Genomic DNA, 21,089 nt, shown 5'->3' with positions numbered 1-21,089 from the left:
CTGTAGCTTTTCTTTTGTAGAACTTCAGGTTTATAAGTTGGGAGATCAGGGACTGGGCATTGTGGCAAAGGGAGTAAAGCCACTGCCTGTGACACCAGCATCCCACTGGATGCCAGTTTGTGTCCCAGCTGCTTTACTTCCGATCCAGCTCCCTGCTAATGGCCTAGGAAAGCCGTGGAAGATGGCCCAAGTGTCTGGACCCCTGCACCTATGTGGGAGACCCAGATGAAGCTCCTGGCTCCTGGCTTCCACTTGGCCCATCCTTGGCTGTTGCAGCCAGCTGGGGATTCAATTAACAGATGGAAGATCTCTGTCTCTCATTCTCTCTATAACTCTCCCTTTCAAATAAATATATAAATCGTATTTTTAAAAAAAGGCTGATCATAAATCATTCTTTTTAGGAAGTTTTTCTTGATCTTCTTTCCTGTCCTTATGTGTTCCCTTGTTTTACTTGTCTACACTCTGTACTGACTCTCAACTTCTTGGAGACAAGAACAGTCCTATTCAGGTCTTAATTTTAGCAATTAGTGTAGCTACTATTGCACTTGAAGAGTGGATTGAGTGAATACTGTGTTTTGCTTCCATAGATAAATAAATTGGGTCTCCCCTTCAGCAGACCATCCATAATTTTTTAGTTATAGGAGATTTTTCAGAGGGAAATAGAGCAATGATGTGATCCTGTACATCATTTGATCAAGGTTAAAAAGAAGTTTGAACCAAAGTAGAAAGTTACTTGAGGGATAGAGAGGGTGTGCATTTTCAGCCATTGGTTCACTCCCTTAGCAGCCTCAGTGGCCAGGAGTCAGGCTGGAGCAAAAGCAAAAGAGCCTGGAACTCAATCCAGGCCTCCCACATGGGTGACGGGAACCCAGCTACCAGGACCATCACCCTTGCCTTCCAGGATACACAGCAGCAAGAAGCTGGAGTCAGGAGCCTGAGCTGGCTGTCACACTCGGGCACTCAAACGTATGGTATGCAGGTACCTTAACCAGCACCTTAACCAGTAGGCCAAATGTCTGCCCTCATGTAGAATTTTTTTATATGTTTAAGTTTTTATTTGAATGTTTTTTATTCTTTTAGGCTCCTATTTTTTCTTTGCTTGTATCCTTTTTTGTTGTGTTGAGAGGCATGTAACATAAAATTTACCATATTTTTTTTTAAGATTTAATTTATTTATTTGAGAGGGAGAGTTAGAGACAGTAAGAGGGAGAGAGAGAGAGAAAGTTCTTCCATCCACTGGTTCACTCCTCAAGTGGCTGCAACCACCATAACTGAGCTGATTTGAAGCCAGGAGCCAGGAGCTTCTTCCGGGTCTCATGTGGGTGCAGGGGCCCAAGGACTTGGGCCATCTTCCGCTGCTTTCCTAGGCCATAGCAGAGAGCTGGATCTGAAAAGGAGCAGCCGGGACTAGATCTGGTGCCCATATTGGATGCCGGCACTGCAGGCAGAGGATTAACCTCGTGCACCACAGCACCGTCCCCAAAATTTACCATCTTAACCATTTTTAAGTATGTAGTTTACTTGTGTTAATTATATTCTCATTGTTGTGAACAAGTCTTCAGAACTTTTGCCTTTTGCAAAACTCTAACTCTATGCCTGTTAAAAAGCCTCCTTTCAGTCCTAATAACCACCTTTCTTCTCTGTTTCTTTGGATTTAACTGCTCTGAATAACTCTTGTAAGTGGAATGATATAATATTTATCTTTCTGTGAGTGGCTTATTCCATTTCATGTAATGGGCTCAAGGTTTATCCTTGAGATGTAACAATTTCCTTACTTTTTAAGTCTGAAAAATCTTGAATTTGTATACTACATTTTGTTTATCCGTTTGTCCACCAAAGGACACTTGGGTCCCTCCCATGTTAAGCTATTGTGAGTAGTGCTGCTGTGAACATGAGTGCATAAATATCTCTTTGAGACTGTATTTTCAATTCTTTTGGATATGTAACCAGAAATGGGATTGCCAGGTCATGTGATGAGGGACCTCTTTGTTCAGATATCGTGATAATTGTCATTGCTGTTGCTCCTGCTAAGCCATCTCTTTGGGTGCTTCTTTGCTTAATGTGATGGATATCACAACTAACCTAGGCTTTTGTTCTTGTTTTTGGTATCCAGGGCTCATGCAGAATCTCCACAATATGTGAACAACCTAAAGTCTGAAACTGGTGATAACGGGAAGAATAAAGATGAAGGAGAAGCTTATAACCATGAGAAAAAGGCTGCAGATACTTCTCTTGAGCCTTATCCAGAAGAAAAAAAGAAGAAACGTGGATTCAGAGACAGAAAGGTATGGAACACAGTCATATAAGTCAATCAGAACCATAACCTCAAGTAGAAGAATGCAGTTCACTATTTTTACTGTGCATTTCAGATGATTCATACTCACTTCCAGGTTATTCACCTCTGCTATTTTCATTGTTCTAAGCCAAAGGTTCTTTTTTTTTTTTTTTTTTTTGACAGGCAGAGTGGACAGTGAGAGAGAGAGACAGAGAAAGGTCTTCCTTTTTTCCGTTGGCTCACCCCCCAATGGCCGCTGAAGCCGGCGCACCGCGCTGATCTGAAGCCAGGAGCCAGGTGCTTCCTCCTGGTCTCCCATGCGGGTGCAGGGCCCAAGCACTTGGGCCATCCTCCACTGCACTCCCTGGCCACAACAGAGAGCTGGACAGGAAGAGGAGCAACCGGGACTAGAACCTGGAGTGCTGGCACCGCAGGTGGAGGATTAGCCTGTTGAGCCGCGGTGCCGGCCCAAAGGTTCTCTTGAATTTGATTTTAAGGGGGTAGTTAAGAGGATCTAAGGTTGGTAACCAGAATTAGCATATTCTTTCTTAGGTCCTTTAATTCAGCTACCTAAGTTGATGCTGGGTTTCTGCATCTTCCTCATGCTAAACATTATCATGTACTCATATGTTGAATCTTTGTAGTATTTCTTATCTAGGATGTCAGGTTGTAAACAGAGAGCATAATCTCTTTGTAAATATCTAATCTCTAGAAAACCAAGGAACTTTGATGACAGCAGAAATTTCAAGTGACTGTCAAGATTTATTTATATTTACTCCAGATTTTTTAAAAGAAATGAAAATTAAAAATACAGTGCGTGAATTGCTTCTCGGCCTTTTGGCTAAGATCAAGTGTAGAAATACATTGCTTGCATGCTCCTCCCTAAACCCGTTCTTCTCTCTGCCTCTTCAGAGGTTAATCAGTACCCTGAATTTGCTGCTTATCATTTCCAAGATGAAGTGATAGATTTCTGTGTTTAATTTTATTTTAAATTAAAAAAAATTCTTCTATAAAAAGGTTGAGTCAGTCATACTGTTTAGTTCATAGCATCCTATGTTAGTCTATGCTTACTGCTTTTAAATTTTGCTTGCTTTGATTATAGTTTGTATTTTAATTTTTAAATTTATTTTCATGGCCGGCGCCGCTGCTCACTAGGCTAATCCTCCGCCTTGCGGCACCAGCACTCTGGGTTCTAGTCCCGGTCGGGGCTCCGGATTCTGTCCCGGTTGCCCCTCTTCCAGGCCAGCTCTCTGCTGTGGCCAGGGAGTGCAGTGGAGGATGGCCCAAGTGCTTGGGCCCTGCACCCCATGGGAGACCAGGAGAAGTACCTGGCTCCTGCCATCGGATCAGCGTGGTGCGCCGGCTGCAGCGCGCTGGCCGCGGTGGCCATTGGAGGGTGAACCAACGGCAAAGGAAGACCTTTCTCTCTGTCTCTCTCTCACTGTCCACTCTGCCTGTCAAAAAAAAAAAAAAAAGAAAAGAAAAGAAAAGAAAATTTATTTTCATCTGCTTGAAAGGCACAATGATAGAAATAAGAGAGAAATCCCCTATCTACTGGTTCATTCCCCAAATGCATGTAATAGCTAGAGCTGGGCCATGCCAAAGCCAGGAGCTGAGGACTGCATCCAGGTCACCCATGTGGGCAGCAGAGACCAAAACACTTAAGCCATCATCTGCCACTTCCTACGTGCGTTAGCAGGAAGCTGGATAAGAAGTAGAGGAGCCAAGACTCAGCCGAGACTGGATCAGTCACCCCAATATGGGATGTGGGCATTGCCAGCAGCTGCTCACCTCACTGCACCACACTGCCCACCCCAGTTATAGTGTTTTTAGTTTTTTTTTTTTATTGTTCTTTATGAAATTCAGGACTTCAGTTCTGGGAAATTCTCACAATTTGCTTCAATATTGCTTTCTCTTTTATTTTGCAACTCCTGTTAAATTTATGTTGACTCCTCACACATCCTGTTTGTATCTTACCTGTTCTTTCATGCTTTTTCTCATTAGTTCTTTCTGCTGCATTCAGAGTTAGTTCTTCAAGTACTGTCCCATAATTTGTCAGTTGCCTTTCTATATGTGTATTCTAGAATATTGCCATTCTTCTAGAAAAAATATAACGAATAATTTTTTAAAAAATTTTATGATACTGTGGTAAGTTTCCAAAATTTATTTTCTTTCCCTTTTACTTTACTGTTTCTGCACATGCCTGCATAAGTGTGTGTATTTTCCCTCCTGCAGGTCTTTCTGCATTCTAAATGCACTGTATTCAGGCCAGTACCGTGGCTCAATAGGCTAATCCTCCACCTTGCGGCGCCGGCACACCGGGTTCTAGTCCCAGTTGGGGCGCCGGATTCTATCCTGGTTGCCCCTCTTCCAGGCCAGCTCTCTGCTGTGGCCAGGGAGTGCAGTGGAGGATGGCCCAAGTGCTTGGGCCCTGCACCCGCATGGGAGACCAGGAGAAGCACCTGGCTCCTGGCTTCAGATCAGCGCAATGCTCCGGCCGCAGCGCGCCGGCCGCGGCGGCCATTGGAGGGTGAACCAACGGCAAAAGGAAGACCTTTCTCTCTGTCTCTCTCTCTCACTGTCCACTCTGCCTGTCAAAAAAATAAATTAAATAAATAAATAAATAAATAAATAAATGCACTGTACTTATTCAGGTCATTTCTAGGTTGCTTCATTATTTCCTTTTTGTCAGAAATGACTCTATCTGATTTTGTGCTTACTTTGCATTTTTTCCCTAAGTGTTTTTAGAATATTTTTGTGCAGTTCTGTTTTTTGTAGGAGCTTATTGAGCTTTTTGGGTACCATAAAATAAGCAATATATGCCAAACATTTAACTAAAGAAAATTGGTAAAATGACTGAATACTCAATTCAACTTACTTATTATACAAATAACAGAGTGATTAGAAAATGGCCAGGAAGCTAATATTTGTTGAGCATTTTCTGTGTGTCAAGTATTGTATATACTTATCTATATGCATGCATATGGATATATATGGATATGTATGTGTATGCATGTCTGTGTGCATACCTGTTTGCTAAATTGCTTGGAACAGTTAAGTAGCTTTTGTAAAATACAGTTGCTTACTCATAGAGGCAGGAATAAAAATCTGTGCTCATTCTACTGCATTCTTCTAGCATAACATATTTTGATCACTTGACTTTGTGATATATCCTAGGTCAGTTAATGTCATGCCATTTCAGTGATCTTAGGATTTTTTTAATGAGACCTGAGCCCTGGTTTCTCACTTTATGCACTGTGGTGGAATTGGCTAGTTATCTATTAAATGGGAGTGATTTCAGGCTCTTGTAGACCTGGCATCTAAAGCTTCCTGCAGGATTTTTCAGTGCTGTTTCTCCCCTTCCTGTGTGATGACTAGGACTGACCTTGGGAGCCACACATCAGCTGCCTTCAGCTTGAGTACCCGGAGGAATTTACAGTGTTCTACCCTTGTACTCTGCATTGTTTGCTAGAAATCAACTTTGATTTTGTTTGAGCCATTGTATTTTGGATATATTTGTGATATTGTTTTAATCTACCCTAACTAAGAGTGTGCTTGTTTTAAAAGGCCAAAAATAAAGGCCACAGAGTTTTTCCACATAATAAATATGTGTTTATGTATTTTTAAATATTCTAATAAAAGCATAGAAATTTTCAAAAACATACTTTTACTATAATACTATATAATATTTATTATACTTTTATTATAGTATTATTATAGTATTATATTATACTATATATTATATAATATATTATATATTATAACATATAATGTATATTTAATATAATATATATTTTTATATATTATATATTATACTATATAATATTTATTATTATATAGATATATTATTATATTTACTATATAATACTATAATAAGACACTATAAATGAGAAAATAGTCTTTAATAATGCTAGAATTTGTTCTGAGTGATATTTAAGAATGTCACTATAGTAACTCATGTTTCATATTGTTAATTTTACTGACCAATTAATTTTTTTTTTAAGATTTTATTTATTTGAGAGGTAGAGTTACAGAAAGAGACAGACAGGGAGAAAGGTCTTCTGCTGGTCCACTCACCAGTGGCTGCAATGGTCAGAGCTGAGCCGATCCTAAGCCAGGAGCTTCTTCCAGGTCTCCCATGCTGGTGCAGGGTCCATCTTCTTTCTACTGCTTCCCCAGGCCTCAGCAGAGAGCTGGACCAGAAGAGGAGCAACAAGGACACAAACTGGTGCCCATATGGGATGCCAGCACCATAGGCAGAGGCTTAACCTACTAAGTCACAGAACCGGCCCTGACAAAAATTAATCTATGGGGGCTGGCGCTACTGTGTAGTGGGTAAAGCCACCACCTGCAGTGCCGACATCCCATATGGGTGCCAGTTAGAGTTCCTGCTGCTCTACTTCTGTTCCAGCTCCCTGCTAATCCACCTAGGAGAATAGCATATGATGATCCAAATGCTTAGGCCCTGCACTGACATGGGAAACCCAGAAGAAGCTCCTGGCTTCTAATCAGCCCAGCTCTGGCTGTTACAGCCACTTGGGAAGTAGGCCAGCTGATGGAAAAAAATCTCTCTCTCTCTAACTACATTTCAAATAAATAAATAAATCTTTTAAAAAAATTCATTTGCTTCTTACCCAATGAAACTAGTATCCTGGAACTTGGAATTGTGGAGAACTTTAAGAGGTCATTCTGTGACAGATGGTTATTATTGTAGATGACCAAAAATTAACTAGAGGAAGAAAAGGAAAGGAGTCTTTAACATGGAAGAGAGATGTTGGCTTATAGATATAGATAAGAGTATAAGTCACCTCATGAGAGAATGCGTGCTGAGCCCGTAATGTATTTCTAAAACCTTTATGCCTGCTACCTTTTCTAAGTCTTGACTCCAGTCTTCATTCCATTCTTGGGCATTATTTTTGACATTGGAGGCCACACAGACTCACTCTAACTTGTGTTCACTTGTTGGGCTCAAGATATTACAGCATAGGTTTTTCCATAGGCAAATATACCAAAATTAAGCCATTGAATGGTATTAGGACCAAGGGAAAATATGTATTTTTTTTTCTTTTTTTGACAGGCAGAGTTAGACAGTGAGACAAAGAAACAAAGGTCTTCCTTCCGTTGGTTCACTCCCCTAATGGCCGGCGCTGCGCAGATCCAAAGCCAGGAGCCAGGTGCTTCCTCCTGGTCTCCCATGCGGGTGCAGGGCCCAGGCACTTGGGCCATCCTCCACTGCCTTCCCAGGCCACAGCAGAGAGCTGGACTGGAAGAGGAGCAACCAGGACAGAATCCAGCGCCCTGACCGGGACTAGAACCCGGAGTGCTGGCTCCACAGGTGCAGGATTAGCCTAGTGAGCCGTAGCTCCGGCCTCTTTTTTTTTAAACATTGAAAGAGCTCATTTTCCACCCACCAACCTCCATCCTTCAGTCCAGTTATGTAAACCCACTGAAATAGTTAAAATATGTGGGCTTTTGGATCAGAGGGCTGCTCATTGTGGTGATGTGGAATGAAAAGCAAGTAGAGACACCAGCCACTCATCTCATCTCATCTCATCTCATCTCATCTCATCTCACAACTGTGGTGAAAAGAGATACTCTCGTGGAGGAAGGGCAATTGGGGATGGTGGCACTGTTAGCCACACCTCCTAGACCACCTATTATCCAGTCCTGAACCCACAAATTAAATGCATCTCATTCAGGAGGACATCAAGGCATTTGCATGATGTACTCATTGCATCAGCACCAGCTGGAATCTAGACTTTTTGTCTTTTATCTGTAAGTCTTGTTCTGCTATTCAACATCATACAGAATGTCTGAATTTTTAAAAAATGATTTTTACGGTAAATAAAAGACAAATGCAGGAAACCACTAAACTGATTTTTATAATAATCATCTTGTTTCTTTTTTCTTTTTTTTTTTTTTTTTTGACAGGCAGAGTGGACAGTGAGAGAGAGAGAGAGAAAGGTCTTCCTTTAGCCGTTGGTTCACCCTCCAATGGCTGCCGCGGCCGGCGCACTGCGCTGATCCAAAGGCAGGAGCCAAGTGCTTCTCCTGGTCTCCCATGGGGTGCAGGGCCCAAGCACTTGGGCCATCCTCCACTGCACTCCCGGGCCACAGCAGAGAGCTGGCCTGGAAGAGGGGCAACCGGGACAGAATCCGGTGCCCCGACCGGGACTAGAACCCAGTGTGCCGGTGCCGCAAGGCAGAGGATTAGCCTAGTGAGCTGCGGCACCGGCCTAATCATCTTGTTTCATTCCTTTTTTTTTTTTTTTTTTTATCTTTTATTTAATGAATATAAATTTCCAAAGTACGACTCATGTGTTACAATGGCTTCCCCCCCCCATACCGTCCCTCCCACCCACAACCCTCCCCTTTCCCACTCCCTCTCCCCTTCCATTCACATCAAGATTCATTTTCGATTATCTTAATATACAGAAGATCAGCTTAGTATACCTTAAGTAAGGATTTCAACAGTTTGCTCCCACACAGAAACATAAAGTGAAAAATAATAGATGATTTTTTTTTAAATGATGATGAAATCAGATCAGATTTAATCCCAGTGAGAGTCAAGTTGGGAATTGATAATTTCTTTCTTTCTTTTTTTTTTTTTTTTTACAGAAGATCAGTTTAGTGTACATTAAGTAAAGATTTCAGTCGTTTGCACCCCCATAGAAACACAAAGTGAAATATACTGTTTGAGTACTCGTTATAGCATTAAGCCTCAGTGTACAGCACGTTAAGGACAGAGATCCTACATGAGGAGTAAGTGCCCAGTGACTCCTGTTGTTGACTTTACCAATTGACACTCCTGTTTATGGCATCAGTAATCTCCCTATGCACCAGTTATGAGTTTCCAAGGCTATGGAAGCCCCTTGAGTTCTCCGACTCTTATCTTGTTTAGACACGGTCATAGTCAAAGTGGAGGTTCTCTCCTCCCTTCAGAGAAAGGCACCTCCCTCTTTGAAGACCTGTTCTTTCCACTGGGATCTCACTCACAGAGATCTTTTTGCCAGAGTGTCTTGGCTTTCCATGCCTGAAATACTCTCATGGGCTTTTCAGCCAGATCCGAGTGCCTTTAGGGCTGATTCTGAGGCCAGAGTGCTATTTAGGACATCTGCCATTCTATGAGTCTGCTGAGTATCTCACTTCCCATGTTGGATCACTCTCCCCTTTATTTATTCTATCGGTTGGTGTTAGCAGATACTAGACTTGTTTATGTGCTCCCTTTGACTCTTAGTCCTTTCATTATGATCAATTGTGAACTGAAATTGATCACTTGGAGTAGTGAGATGGCATTGGCACATGCCACCTTGATGGGATTGAATTGGAATCCCCTGGTATGTTTCCAACTCTACCAATTGGGGCAAGTCAGCCCGAGCATGCCCCAAATTATACATCTCTTCCCTCTCTTATTCCCACTCTTATGTTTAACAGGGATCACATTTCAGTTAATTTTCAACACTTAAGAATAACTGTGTGATAATTACAGAATTAAACCAGTCATATTAAGTAGAACAGACAAAAAAAAATACTATGAGGGATAATGTATTAAGTTGTCCATTAGCAGTCAGGGCTATGCTGATCAAGTCACCATTTCTCATAGTGTCCATTTCACTTCAGGAGGTTTCCTTTTTGGTGTTCAGTCAGTTGTCACCGATCAGGGAGAACATATGGTATTTGTCCCTTTGGGACTGGCTTACTTCACTCAGCATGATGTGTTCCAGATTCCTCCATTTTGTTGCAAATGACTGGATTTCGTTGTTTCTTACTGCGGTATAGTACTCTAAAGAATACATATCCCATAATTTCTTTATCCAGTCTACCGTTGATGGGCATTTAGGTTGGTTCCAGGTCTTGGCTATTGTGAATTGTGCTGCAATAAACATTAGGGTGCAGACCGCTTTTTTGTTTATCAATTTAAACTCCTTTGGGTAAATTCCAAGGAGTGGGATGGCTGGGTCGAACGGTAGGGTTATCTTCAGGTTTCTGAGGAATCTCCAGACTGATTTCCATAGTGGCTTGACCAGTTTGCATTCCCACCAACAGTGGGTTAGTGTCCCTTTTTCCCCACATCCTCGCCAGCATCTGTTGTTGGTAGATTTCTGTATGTGAGCCATTCTAACCGGGGTGAGGTGAAACCTCATTGTGGTTTTGATTTGCATTTCCCTGATTGCTAGTGACCTTGAACATTTTTTCATGTGCCTGTTGGCCATTTGGATTTCCTCTTTTGAAAAATGTCTATTGAAGTCCTTGGCCCATCTCTTAAGTGGGTTGTTGGTTTTGTTTTTGTGGAGTTTCTTGATCTCTTTGTAGATTCTGGTTATTAACCCTTTATCTGTTGCATAGTTTGCAAATATTTTTTCCCATTCTGTCGGTTGTCTCTTCACTCTCCTGACAGTTTCTTTTGCAGTACAGTTGTTTCATTCCTTTTTATCACCCTGAAGTTCATCCCTAAATGTATGATTTAATCTTGCCTATTTTGTTTTGATACTGTGTCATTTCAGTCCCATAAGCTACAGGTAACAGAATCCAGGCCATTTAGCCTATACATTTTCCATGATCTAGATTTTGTTGATGTTTATTGTCAGTGCCAGTCAGCCTATTCCTCTGTTTTCAGTAGTACCTGAATGTTGACAACTGGATTCTGGGCTCGATCAGACTCAGGTTTTGTTGTCCACCTAAATTTGTAGTCATGCTTCTTGATGAGTTCTAAGAAATTCACATCAAGAAGTTGTCATGCAAAGTAACTTATTTACAGCAAATAAGTGATCGTGGGAAATAATTTTCAAGCCATGCTTCCTCAGGCAGGGGAAAAGGGTATCTTTTTTTAGGATAAATGAATATGTACAAGGGGAGGTTCTCGTCATCGCATGTAGGACTGTGTACAAGTTCATACAGGTACAGTTCAGGAACATGCACCAACATAGGTTGTACGATATGGTAATAAGGCGTAAGTTCCTCCTGTGGTGATGATCTTAGTATTATAATGAAGCAAAGGGTAACCTTTGGACGCTCTTTGACGCAGCTAACTAGGTGATGCTCTTGCAGTAGGATCTGGCCCAATTCAGAGAGGCTGGGATTGCAACTTTCCCTAGGATATGATGAAAACCAGAAAGATAACCTTGGATAACATTAGGGTATTGAAATAGAGAGGAGTTGCAATAAGAACTTTTGAGCTCCTCAGGAGCATTTAGCTGGTGACAGTTTGATCCCTATGGCAAGACTACAGGTCATAATATGACCTCCCTCCCTCCCTCCCTCCCTCCCTCCTTCCTTCCTTCCTTCCTTCAAGATTTGTTTATTTATTTGAAAGGCAGAATTACAGAGAGAGGTAGAGACAGAGAGAGAGAGAGTTCTTCCATCTTCTGGTTCACTCTCCAAGTGGCCACAACAAGCGGGGCTGAGCCAGGCTGAATCCAGGAGCATTTTCTGGGTCTCCCATGTGGGTGCAGCAGCCTAAGCATTTGGGCCATCTTCTGCTGCTTTCCTAGGCATATTAGCAGGGACCTGGATCAGAAGTGGAGTAGCCAGGACTTGAGCCTGTGCCCATTTGGGATGCCAGTGCTGCTGGTTGGGTCTTTAACTCACTGTGCCACTATGCCACAGCATCAGCCCCAGTATGTCCTTCCATTAGGAGACACCAAATGTCTACTTTTCTTCTTGTGATATTAGCTATTGATGTTCAGTGCCTAGATCTATTCATTCATTGCAGTCACAATATGGTAATACTATAATTTCATCAGATTCTTTTCATTTTTTAATTGGAATATTTTATAAAGAGATACTGTCATTCAGCTACTGTTTGGTTACAGGCAGTATTTAGCTTCTCTTTAGTTCTCATGAGGGGAATTTAAAGAGTTCATGAAAATGGAATTAAAATGTTTATTTTAGTTCAAAAAATTTTGAAATTGTATATAGAGGGTGTTCAAGAAGTTCATGGAAGATGTGTATTATAAAAAAACTTCATAGATTTCAAACTTTTAAATTACAATTGTAGTTCAATATAAAATGCCTTTAAGATACGTACTTAAGTCTCACAGCTGCTTAGAAATTGAAAAGCTTCTATGTTTGCTATGTGCTTAATCTTTTGATAAAATTTATCAAATCTGAAATCTATTTAGAGTTTAATGGAAGCTAGCATTGAAGACATTCTTTTTGTGACAAATTAGCAGTCCCTCGTCAGTGGCTAAATCATGTCTGGGAGTGGAATTGAGATCATTGTTGCACAGCTGCTGCCAGTAACCTCGAAGTGACATCTAAGTAGGATTGATAGGTCCAGTAATAGCTATGTTAATATGGAAAATTTAAAACATTTATAATATTTTTCTTTGTACTAATGAGTTGCTGTATGAGCATGGTACTGATGAGTTTTTACATTTTATTGCCTTGATATATTTTCTAGATTATTATTTATAAGATGTTACTTGTTGTTGACTATCTCAGCATATAAAATTCATGTATGAGAGAAATTTTCTCACCAAAATATTACATGATTGGTTTTGTATTTGGTATGTTGCATGCATAGAGTGAGGGCTTGTAGACCAGGTCAGGTAATGAGCTTTTATGTTAACCTGACAAACATTTAGTTAAAAGAATATTCAATGCTTGATTTTGTTGCTTTTAAAAGTTTGCTTATAGGCTTCCCAACTCTGCTGCTTTCTAAATGTACTGTATGTAAAGGATCTCTGCAATTTGCATGATTTTATAGTCAAAAGTAAGCATTTGTTGCTTCAGACCTAGTAATAAAATTGAGTTTCCATGATATGTAATTTTATTTTTCTATGCCATTGTTTAATGTACTTTTTCTTTGCTAATTATTAAAAAATATGAAATCTCGGCTGGCACCGCAGCTCAATAGGCTAATCCTCTGCCTGCAGCACTGTCACACCAGGTTCTAGTCCCAGTCAGGGCACCGGATTCTGTCCCGGTTGCCCCTCTTCCAGACCAGCTCTCTGCTGTGGCCCGGGAGTGCAGTGGAGGATGGCCCAGGTCCTTGGGTCCTGCACCCCATGGGAGACCAGGAGAAGCACCTTGTTCCTGCCTTTGGATCAGCACAATGCACTGGCCGCGGCGGCCATTGGAGGGTGAACCAATGGCAAAGGAAGACCTTTCTCTCTGTCTCTCTCACTGTCCACTCTGCCTGTCCAAAAAAAAAAAGGAAGAAGAAAAAGAAAAAGAATATGAAATCTCAAGTCTGTTTTGTTTTAGGACTCAGGAAATCTCATATATATTGCATTTGGGAACTGTGTAATGAATTCCCTTTTAAAAACAATATTTAAGAACTGATATATATCTGAATTTTTACTTGTTACTGAGATCTTTTGAGTTTTCTTAGGGTATTTTTCAGTTTTACTAATTTTCATTGATTTAAGAAAGTAGAAAATTCTTCAGAAAATGTTCTTCAGAAATCCCATAGCATTGTCTCAAATGGGGTATGAATGGTATATTGCATGAAAGAGATTCAAGAAATTTTGAATTCAGTTTTTTAAAAATTTATTTTATTTACTTGAAAGGCAGAGTTAGAGGAGGGAGAGAGAGAGAGATCAAGATCTTCCATCCACTGTTCACTCCTCAAATGGCCATAGCGGCCAGGGCTATGCCAGGCAGAAGCCAAGAGCCAGGAGCTTCATCTGGGTCTCCCACATGGGTGCAGGTGCCCAAGCACTTGGGCCATCTTTTGCTTCTTTCCCAAGCACATTAGCAGGGAGCTGAATCAGAAGTGGAGCAGCCAGGACACCATTCAGCACCCATATGGGATGCCTGCATTGCCAGCAATGACTTAACTCTCTATGCCACAGTGCTGGCCCCAATTCAATTTTTTTGTAATATAAAAAATACTATTAAGGGAGGAGGTGTATAGTTCGGCACACGCTCACTCGGACTTACCGCTAATGGTAGAGCTAGAAACGTGCCAGGGGATTCCAATTCAGTCCCATCAAGGTGGCATGTACCAATGCCATCTTACCTGTTAAAGTGATCAGTTTAAGTTCAGAAATGATCAAAAAGATAGGATTAAGTGTCAAAGAGATTACATAAATAAGACCAGGGTCTTCAAATAATAATTGATAGAATTAAAAAGGAGAGAATGATCCTACATGGGAAGTAGGATACACAGCAGACTCATAGAATGGCAAATGCCCTAAACAGCACTCTGGACTCAGAATCAGCCCTTAAGGCATTCAGATACTGCTAAAAAGCCCATGAGAGTTTTGCAGGCATGGAAAGCTAAGACACTGTGGCAAAGAAAAAAAAATGACCTAAATGAAAGATCTTTGTGAGTGAGATCCTAGCGGAAAGAAAGGGGCATCAAAGAAGGAGGTATCTTTCTCTGAAGGGAGCAGAGAACTTCCACTTTGAATATGGCCTTGTCTAAATAAGATCGGAATTGGCGAACTCAAGAGGCTTCCATAGCCTTGGCAGCTCCTGACAAGAACCTCGGGCGATTACTGATGTCATAAATAAGAGTGTCAATTGTTAAATCAGCAGCAGGAGTCACTGTGCACCTGCTCCCCATGTAGGACCTCTGTCCTTAATGTGTTGTACTATGCAAATTAATGGTAAAACTACGACTCAAGCAGTACTCTATACTTTTTTTTTTTTTCAGGCAGAGTTAGACAGTGAGAGAGAGAGAGAGAAAGGTCTTCCTTCCGTTGGTTCACCCACCCAATGGCCGCTGCAGTCGGTGCAGCGCACTGATCCGAAGGCAGGAGCCAGGTGCTTCTCCTGGTCTCCCATGGGGTGCAGGGTCCAAGGACTTGGGCCATCCTCCACTGCACTCCCGGGCCACAGCAGAGAGCTGGGACTGGAAGAGGAGCAACCGGGACAGAATCCAGCGCCCTGACAGGGACTAGAACCTGGTGTGCTGGTGCCGCAGGCGGAGGATTAGCCTGTTGAGCCTCGGCGCCGGCCTTTTTTTTTTTTTTTTTTGACAGGCAGAATGGACAGTGAGAGAGAGAGACAGAGAGAAAGGACAGTACTCTATACTTTGTGTGTCTGTGTAGGTGCAGTCTGTTGAAATCTTTACTTAGTATATACTAAGTTGATTTTCTGTATATAAAGATAATGGCAAATGAATCATGATGAAGAATGGGATGGGAGAGGAAGTGGGAGATGGGATGGTTGCGGGTGGGAGGGAGGTTATGGGGGGGAAAGCCACTATAATTCAAAAGTTGTACTTTGGAAATTTATATTTATTAAATAAAAATTGAAAAAAATACTGTTATAGAAAAAATGACAATAAAATTCTCTAGAAAATGAGTAATGTAACTGATGAGTATTGATGATGAGAATTTATAAGTAATGCTTAGTAGAGTAATGCTTAGTAGAGTGATACTGTGAAATTTACGATTTTAAGGTGATGGAATATGAGAACAGGATTCGAGCCTACTCTACACCAGACAAAATCTTTCGCTATTTTGCTACCTTGAAAGTAATCAATGAACCTGGTGAAGCAGAAGTGTTTATGACTCCACAAGATTTTGTGCGATCCATAACACCTAATGAAAAACAACCAGAACGTAAGTTGCTAAAGTGAAAAATAAAATTGTGATACTTATTTTATTATAAACTACCTTGATTTTTGTGTCACTGAGTGGCTTAGATTTTATAGATCCATGCAATAATTACACTCACTGTGTAACTACTGAATATTAGGCATTGTACTAGGCTTTAGGAGTATAAAGGACAGGAGCTTGCAATCTAATGTGGCAATCCTCAACCATGGCAAAAGGTTGAGAAATTGTACCCAGTTGGCTGAGATTCACTGCCTGAAGTTGGAATGTTTTGAAGGCGATACATTACACATATGGCTACAGTCCACTTACTCTTTAGTAAGGGAGGTAGATAGAGATGGTAATAGATAATTTCAGAAATGTGGTGATTTGTAAAAGAATATTACGTAAAGTCCTATGGCAGTGAGAAGAAAAGGCATTTAACTCAATCTGGAAGTTTGAAGACTGCTTTCTAGAGAATAATCTAATTAGGATGACTAAGAGTCAGGCAATCAAAGGTTAGTGAAGAGGGTGTCTTGTGTAGAGGAAACGACCTGAGCAAACATAAGAAATGACCTGTAGGGCAAGGGTTAGGGCTTAGCAGGTTGAGCTGCTGCTCAGGACATCTGCTTCCCATGTGAGAGTGCCAGTTCAAGTGCCAGCTACTCTGTTTCGGATCCAGCTCCTGCTAACAAAGTGCCTGGGAAGGCAGCAGATGATGGCCCAAGCACCTGAGTCCCTGCTGCTCACGTGGGAGACCTGATTGTCGTTCAGGCTTTAGCCTGGTGCAGTGCCAGCTTTTGCAGGCATTTGGGGAATAAACTAGCAAGTGGGAGAACTCTCTCTGTCTTTCCCTGTCTCTCTGTCACTCTGCTTTTCAAATAAATAAATAAATCTTAAAAAACTACAAAATTCATGAAAAATGGAATTGGAGGATACATTTAATAGAAAAATAAGTGGCTTAATATTACAAGTTAAATATACCGATTTAAGAATGTATTTGGGAGACTCTGTAGGAAAAATGATGGAGTATGGAAGCTCCAAGATTGAGACCTTCCACCAAAGCAACCATTAAATTAGCAAAAACAGGAACTGACATTTTTGGAACTCTGCAGTCTAGTTACAAACTTACACAATGAGGCGAGTGGCTAATGAAGAAAAGGGCTGCTAAATTTTGGTAAGAAAGCACTGTGGCATTTTTGCCTACCCACCAACCATGGCATTTCTGGTTTGTTTTTGTTTTTAAGATTTATTTATTTCAGAGGCTGAGCAACAGAGAGAGAGAGAAATATACCTTCCATCTGCTGATTAATTTCACAAATGGCAGCAATGGCTGGGCCTGGGCAAAGCCAAAACCAGGAGCCTAGACCTCCATCTGGATCTCCCACATGGGTGGTAAGGGCCCAGATATTTGGCTCATCTCCTGATGCTTTCCCAGGTATGTTAGCAGGGAGCTGTACTGGAAACAGCAGCTGGGATTTGAACTACATTGCAAGTGGCAGCTTAACTCACTGCACCACCATGCTGGCCCATATTGTTTTACTTTTGATTTGTAACTTCTATTTTTGTTTGCTATGATTTAAATGACAAATTATTAATTCAAGAAAATGGTAATTGCAACATATGATAATATGTATATAATGTTTAAAGAAGAAGAATGGAGCTAGATAGGAGCAGAGTTTTTACATGCTACTGAAGCCATTGTAGCTATTAATTTCATGTAGATTATTATCAATTAGGGATTGTAAATGTAATCCCAGAGCTACCACTAAGAAATATCTTAAAAATTTGTGGAAAAGGTAATGAGGAATAGCTGAAAATGGTATGATAGAGAAAAAATAGTCAAACACAAAAGAGGCCAAGATTGGAGAAATTGGAGGACAAAAAAGAAGATACATAGAAAACAAATACTAACAAAATGGTAGAAGTTGGTTTCTTTTCTTTACTCTTTATTTCTTCAAAGATTTATTTATTTGAAAGGCACAGTTACAGAGAGGGAGGGAAGGGGGGATGGAGGAAGTGAAGGGGGGAGGGAGGGAGGGCGGGAGAGACAGGAACAGAGAGAGACAGAGAGATGTTCCATTCACTAGTTTAGTGGCACAGCAGGTGCATGTGACACTAACATTCCACATGAGCATGTTTGACTCCTAGCTGCTCCATTTCCTATCTAGCTCCCTTCTAATATGCCTGGAGAAGCAGTGGAAGATGGCCCAAGTGTTTAGGCCCATGCTACCCTTGTGGGTGATCCAGATAGAGTAACAGGCTCCTGGCTTCAGCCTGGCCCAACCTTGGCCATTGTAGCCATTTAGGGGAGTGAATCAGTAGATGGAAGATCTCTCTCTCTCTCTCTCTCTCTCTCTCTCTCTCTCTCTCTCTCCCCTCCTTTCAAATAAGTAAAATAAATCTTAAAAACAAAAAAGATTTAATAGTTATCAGTATATACCCACCAAATGCCAGACCACAGAATATGTGAAGAAAACACTGAGCAAAGGGAGAAATAGATAATGGTTGGAAACTCTTACATGCATTTCATTAATGGGTAGAACCTCTAGACAGGGGATGAATAAAGAGATAGAGGAGTTAAACAACACTATAAACCAACCAGACCTAATAAACATACAGAACACTCCAAGAGCCGCAGAATACAGTCTTCTGCAGTGCACATACAACAGTGTTCAGGATATACTCTACTTTAGACCTCAAAACATAGTTCAATGAAACTTAAAGACAACACTACTAGTCGAACAATACCCTATACCTTGTGCGGTTGTGTGAGGGCACCCTGTTGAAATCCTTGCTTAGTATATACTAAGTTGATCTTCTGTATATGAAGGTAATCGAAAATGAAACTCGATGAAGGGCGGGATGGGAGAGGGAGTGGGAGAGGGGAGGACAGCAGGAGGGAGGGAGGTTGGGGTGGGTGGGAGCCACAACAATACAAAAGTTGCACTTTGTAAATTCACATTTATTAAATAAAAGTAATAATAAAAAAACATAGTTTAAAAGATTGAAAATGTACACGAGTTTTTTTCTAATCACAGTGAAATGAAACAAATCATAAATAGAAAAATAAAAACATGTATGAAATGAAACAGCACCAATGAATAAAAGAAGAAAAATTAGAGAACACTTCCAGTTGAATGAAAAGGGAATCAGAACCTACTAAAACTTGGACAGTGCCACAAAAGCAGCTGTCATAGGGAAATTTATAGCTATAAACACCTAAATTTGAAAAGAAGAACAATCTAGGGGGCCAGTGCTGTGGCGTGGCAGGTTAAAGCCCTGGCCTGCAACGCCACCAGCCTGTATGGATATAGTTTCAAGTCCCAACTACTCCACTTCCAGTCCAGCTCCCTGCTAGTGCAACTGGAAAGCAGCGGAGGATGGTCCAAGTCCTTGGGCCTCTGCACCCATGTGGGAGACCCAGAAGAAGCTCCTGGCTCTTGGCTTCAGATTAGCTCAGCTCCAGCCATTCCAGCCATTTGGGTAGTAAACCAGCAGATAGAAGACCTCTCTCTCTCTCTCTCTCTCTCTCTGCCTCTGCCCCTCTGTAACTCTGCCTCTCAAATAAAATAAATCTTTAAAAAAATCTTTATTTATTTGAGAGGCAGAGTTAGAGAATAAAAGGCAGAAAGAGAAAGAGAGGTCTTTCATCTGCTGGTTCACTCCCCAGCTGGCCGCAACGGCCGGAGCTGTGCCAGTCCAAAACCAGGAGCTTCTGCTGGGTCTCCCAAGCGGGTGCAGGGGCCCAAGGACTTGGGCCATCTTCTGCTGCTTTCTCTGGCCATAGCAGAGAGCTGGATTCGAAGTGGAGCAGCCGGGACTCGAACCGGCACCCATATGGGATGCTGGCACTTTAGGTGGCAGCTTCACTCACTACACTGCAGAACCAGCCCCTACACTCCTGATTTTTATGAGAGTAAATATTTTCCTTCCTGCTAGACTATTTCTTCTGTGCAGATAAAATTTTATGTATGAATAACTTAAAAAAGGATGTATTTGGGGGCTGATGTTATGGCACAAAGGGTTAAGCCTCCACCTGCAGCACCTGCATCCCATGTGATGTCGGTTCAAGTCCCAGCTGTTCCACCTCTGTTCTAGCTCCCTGCTAGTGTACCTGTGATAGCAGCAGAAGATGGCTCAAATATGTTGATCTCTGCACCCATATGAGAGACCTGGATGGAGTTCCAGGAGCATGGCTTGTTGCAGCCATTGAGGTGGTGAACCAAATGGAAGATCTCTCTGTGCCTTTCAGATAAATAAATAAATATTTTTTAAAAATATGGTTTGCTTTCAATGTAACAAAAATAAACTAAGACTTCAGACAGGCCTCTAAAAATCATTACAATGTTTAAGGAATATTATTTTTATACTATTGGAAATCATTATATGTTTTAATTGCTTCCACATATTCTGGCATTTAACTTTGTAGTATTTTGGGTTTTTAAATTTTTTTAAAGATTTTATTTATTTGAGAGATAGTGTTACAGACAGAGAGAAAGGAGAGACAGACATAAAGGTCTTCCTTTCTCTGATTCACTCCCCAAATGGCCACAATGGCAGAAACTGGGCCAATCCAAAGCCAGGAGCTTTTCTGGGTCTCCCAAGTGTGGACAAGGGCCCAAGCATTTGGGCCATCTTCTACTGCTTTCCCAGGCCATAAGCAGAGAGCTGGATTTGAAGAGGAGCAGCCAGTTCAGGAACTGGCACCCATATGGGATGCCGGCACTACAGGCAGAGGCTTAGCCTCATAGGCCATACCGCCAGCCCCAGTATTTTGTGTTGTTTTTTTTTTTTTTTTTAATTATTAAAAGACCTAATATAGTTTAGCTACTAAATGTCTAATATACCAACTACATTTCTGGTTTAGAATAGGGAGTAATTGCTTTTCTTCTATGATGATGATCTTCAGGGGAAATTTTGACACATTAAAATGAAATTCAGTGGGAAATTTGGCTTCATTTTTATTTACCCATGAACAGGAATTTCCACAAATGTTGATACAGCAGAAGTAAAGTATATATTATTCCTGTATAAGTTAAAGTAAAGAAAAGAGTAGGGCTGTAGAATTTTTTGTAGTTTGAATTTCTATCATCAGATGCCTGGACTCTAGCCAGTAGCTCATATTTCAACTTTTTTTGATCATATCTTTACACATACTGTATCCCAGGATATCCAGCAGTTCTAAATTTGTGAGCTTTAGTTTTAGAACAATTTAAAAATAATCATGTAGCACAGAATACATGAAGGTCTAAAATTAAAGTCTTAAAATGAATAGAGAGCTATTGAATGTGAGTGAAAAGCTGAATAAGAATAGTTTGGTA

At 41.0% G+C, this 21,089-nt stretch overlaps 1 protein-coding gene and 1 non-coding gene across 7 annotated transcripts in view; both read left to right on the top strand.

The window, feature by feature from the left end:
- The window catches only part of MICU1 (mitochondrial calcium uptake 1), a 229,765-nt gene that overhangs the window by 58,291 nt on the left and 150,385 nt on the right, over window positions 1-21,089 (top strand). For all 6 annotated transcript variants that reach the window (XM_002718431.5, XM_051823786.2, XM_070057806.1 and 3 more), the window contains 2 exons: window positions 2,114-2,285; window positions 15,630-15,792. In XM_002718431.5, coding sequence (XP_002718477.1) covers window positions 2,114-2,285; window positions 15,630-15,792 — 335 coding nt within the window. The remainder of the gene's footprint in view (window positions 1-2,113; window positions 2,286-15,629; window positions 15,793-21,089) is intronic.
- On the top strand, window positions 3,097-3,285 carry LOC127484306 (U2 spliceosomal RNA). Its single transcript, XR_007911177.1, has one exon. It is a non-coding gene; the product is annotated as a U2 spliceosomal RNA (small nuclear RNA).

The sequence above is a fragment of the Oryctolagus cuniculus genome, chromosome 15 (genome assembly GCF_964237555.1).
Source record: "Oryctolagus cuniculus chromosome 15, mOryCun1.1, whole genome shotgun sequence".
In the NCBI taxonomy this organism is placed as follows: domain Eukaryota; kingdom Metazoa; phylum Chordata; class Mammalia; order Lagomorpha; family Leporidae; genus Oryctolagus; species Oryctolagus cuniculus.
This window is presented reverse-complemented; position numbering and strand designations above follow the sequence as displayed.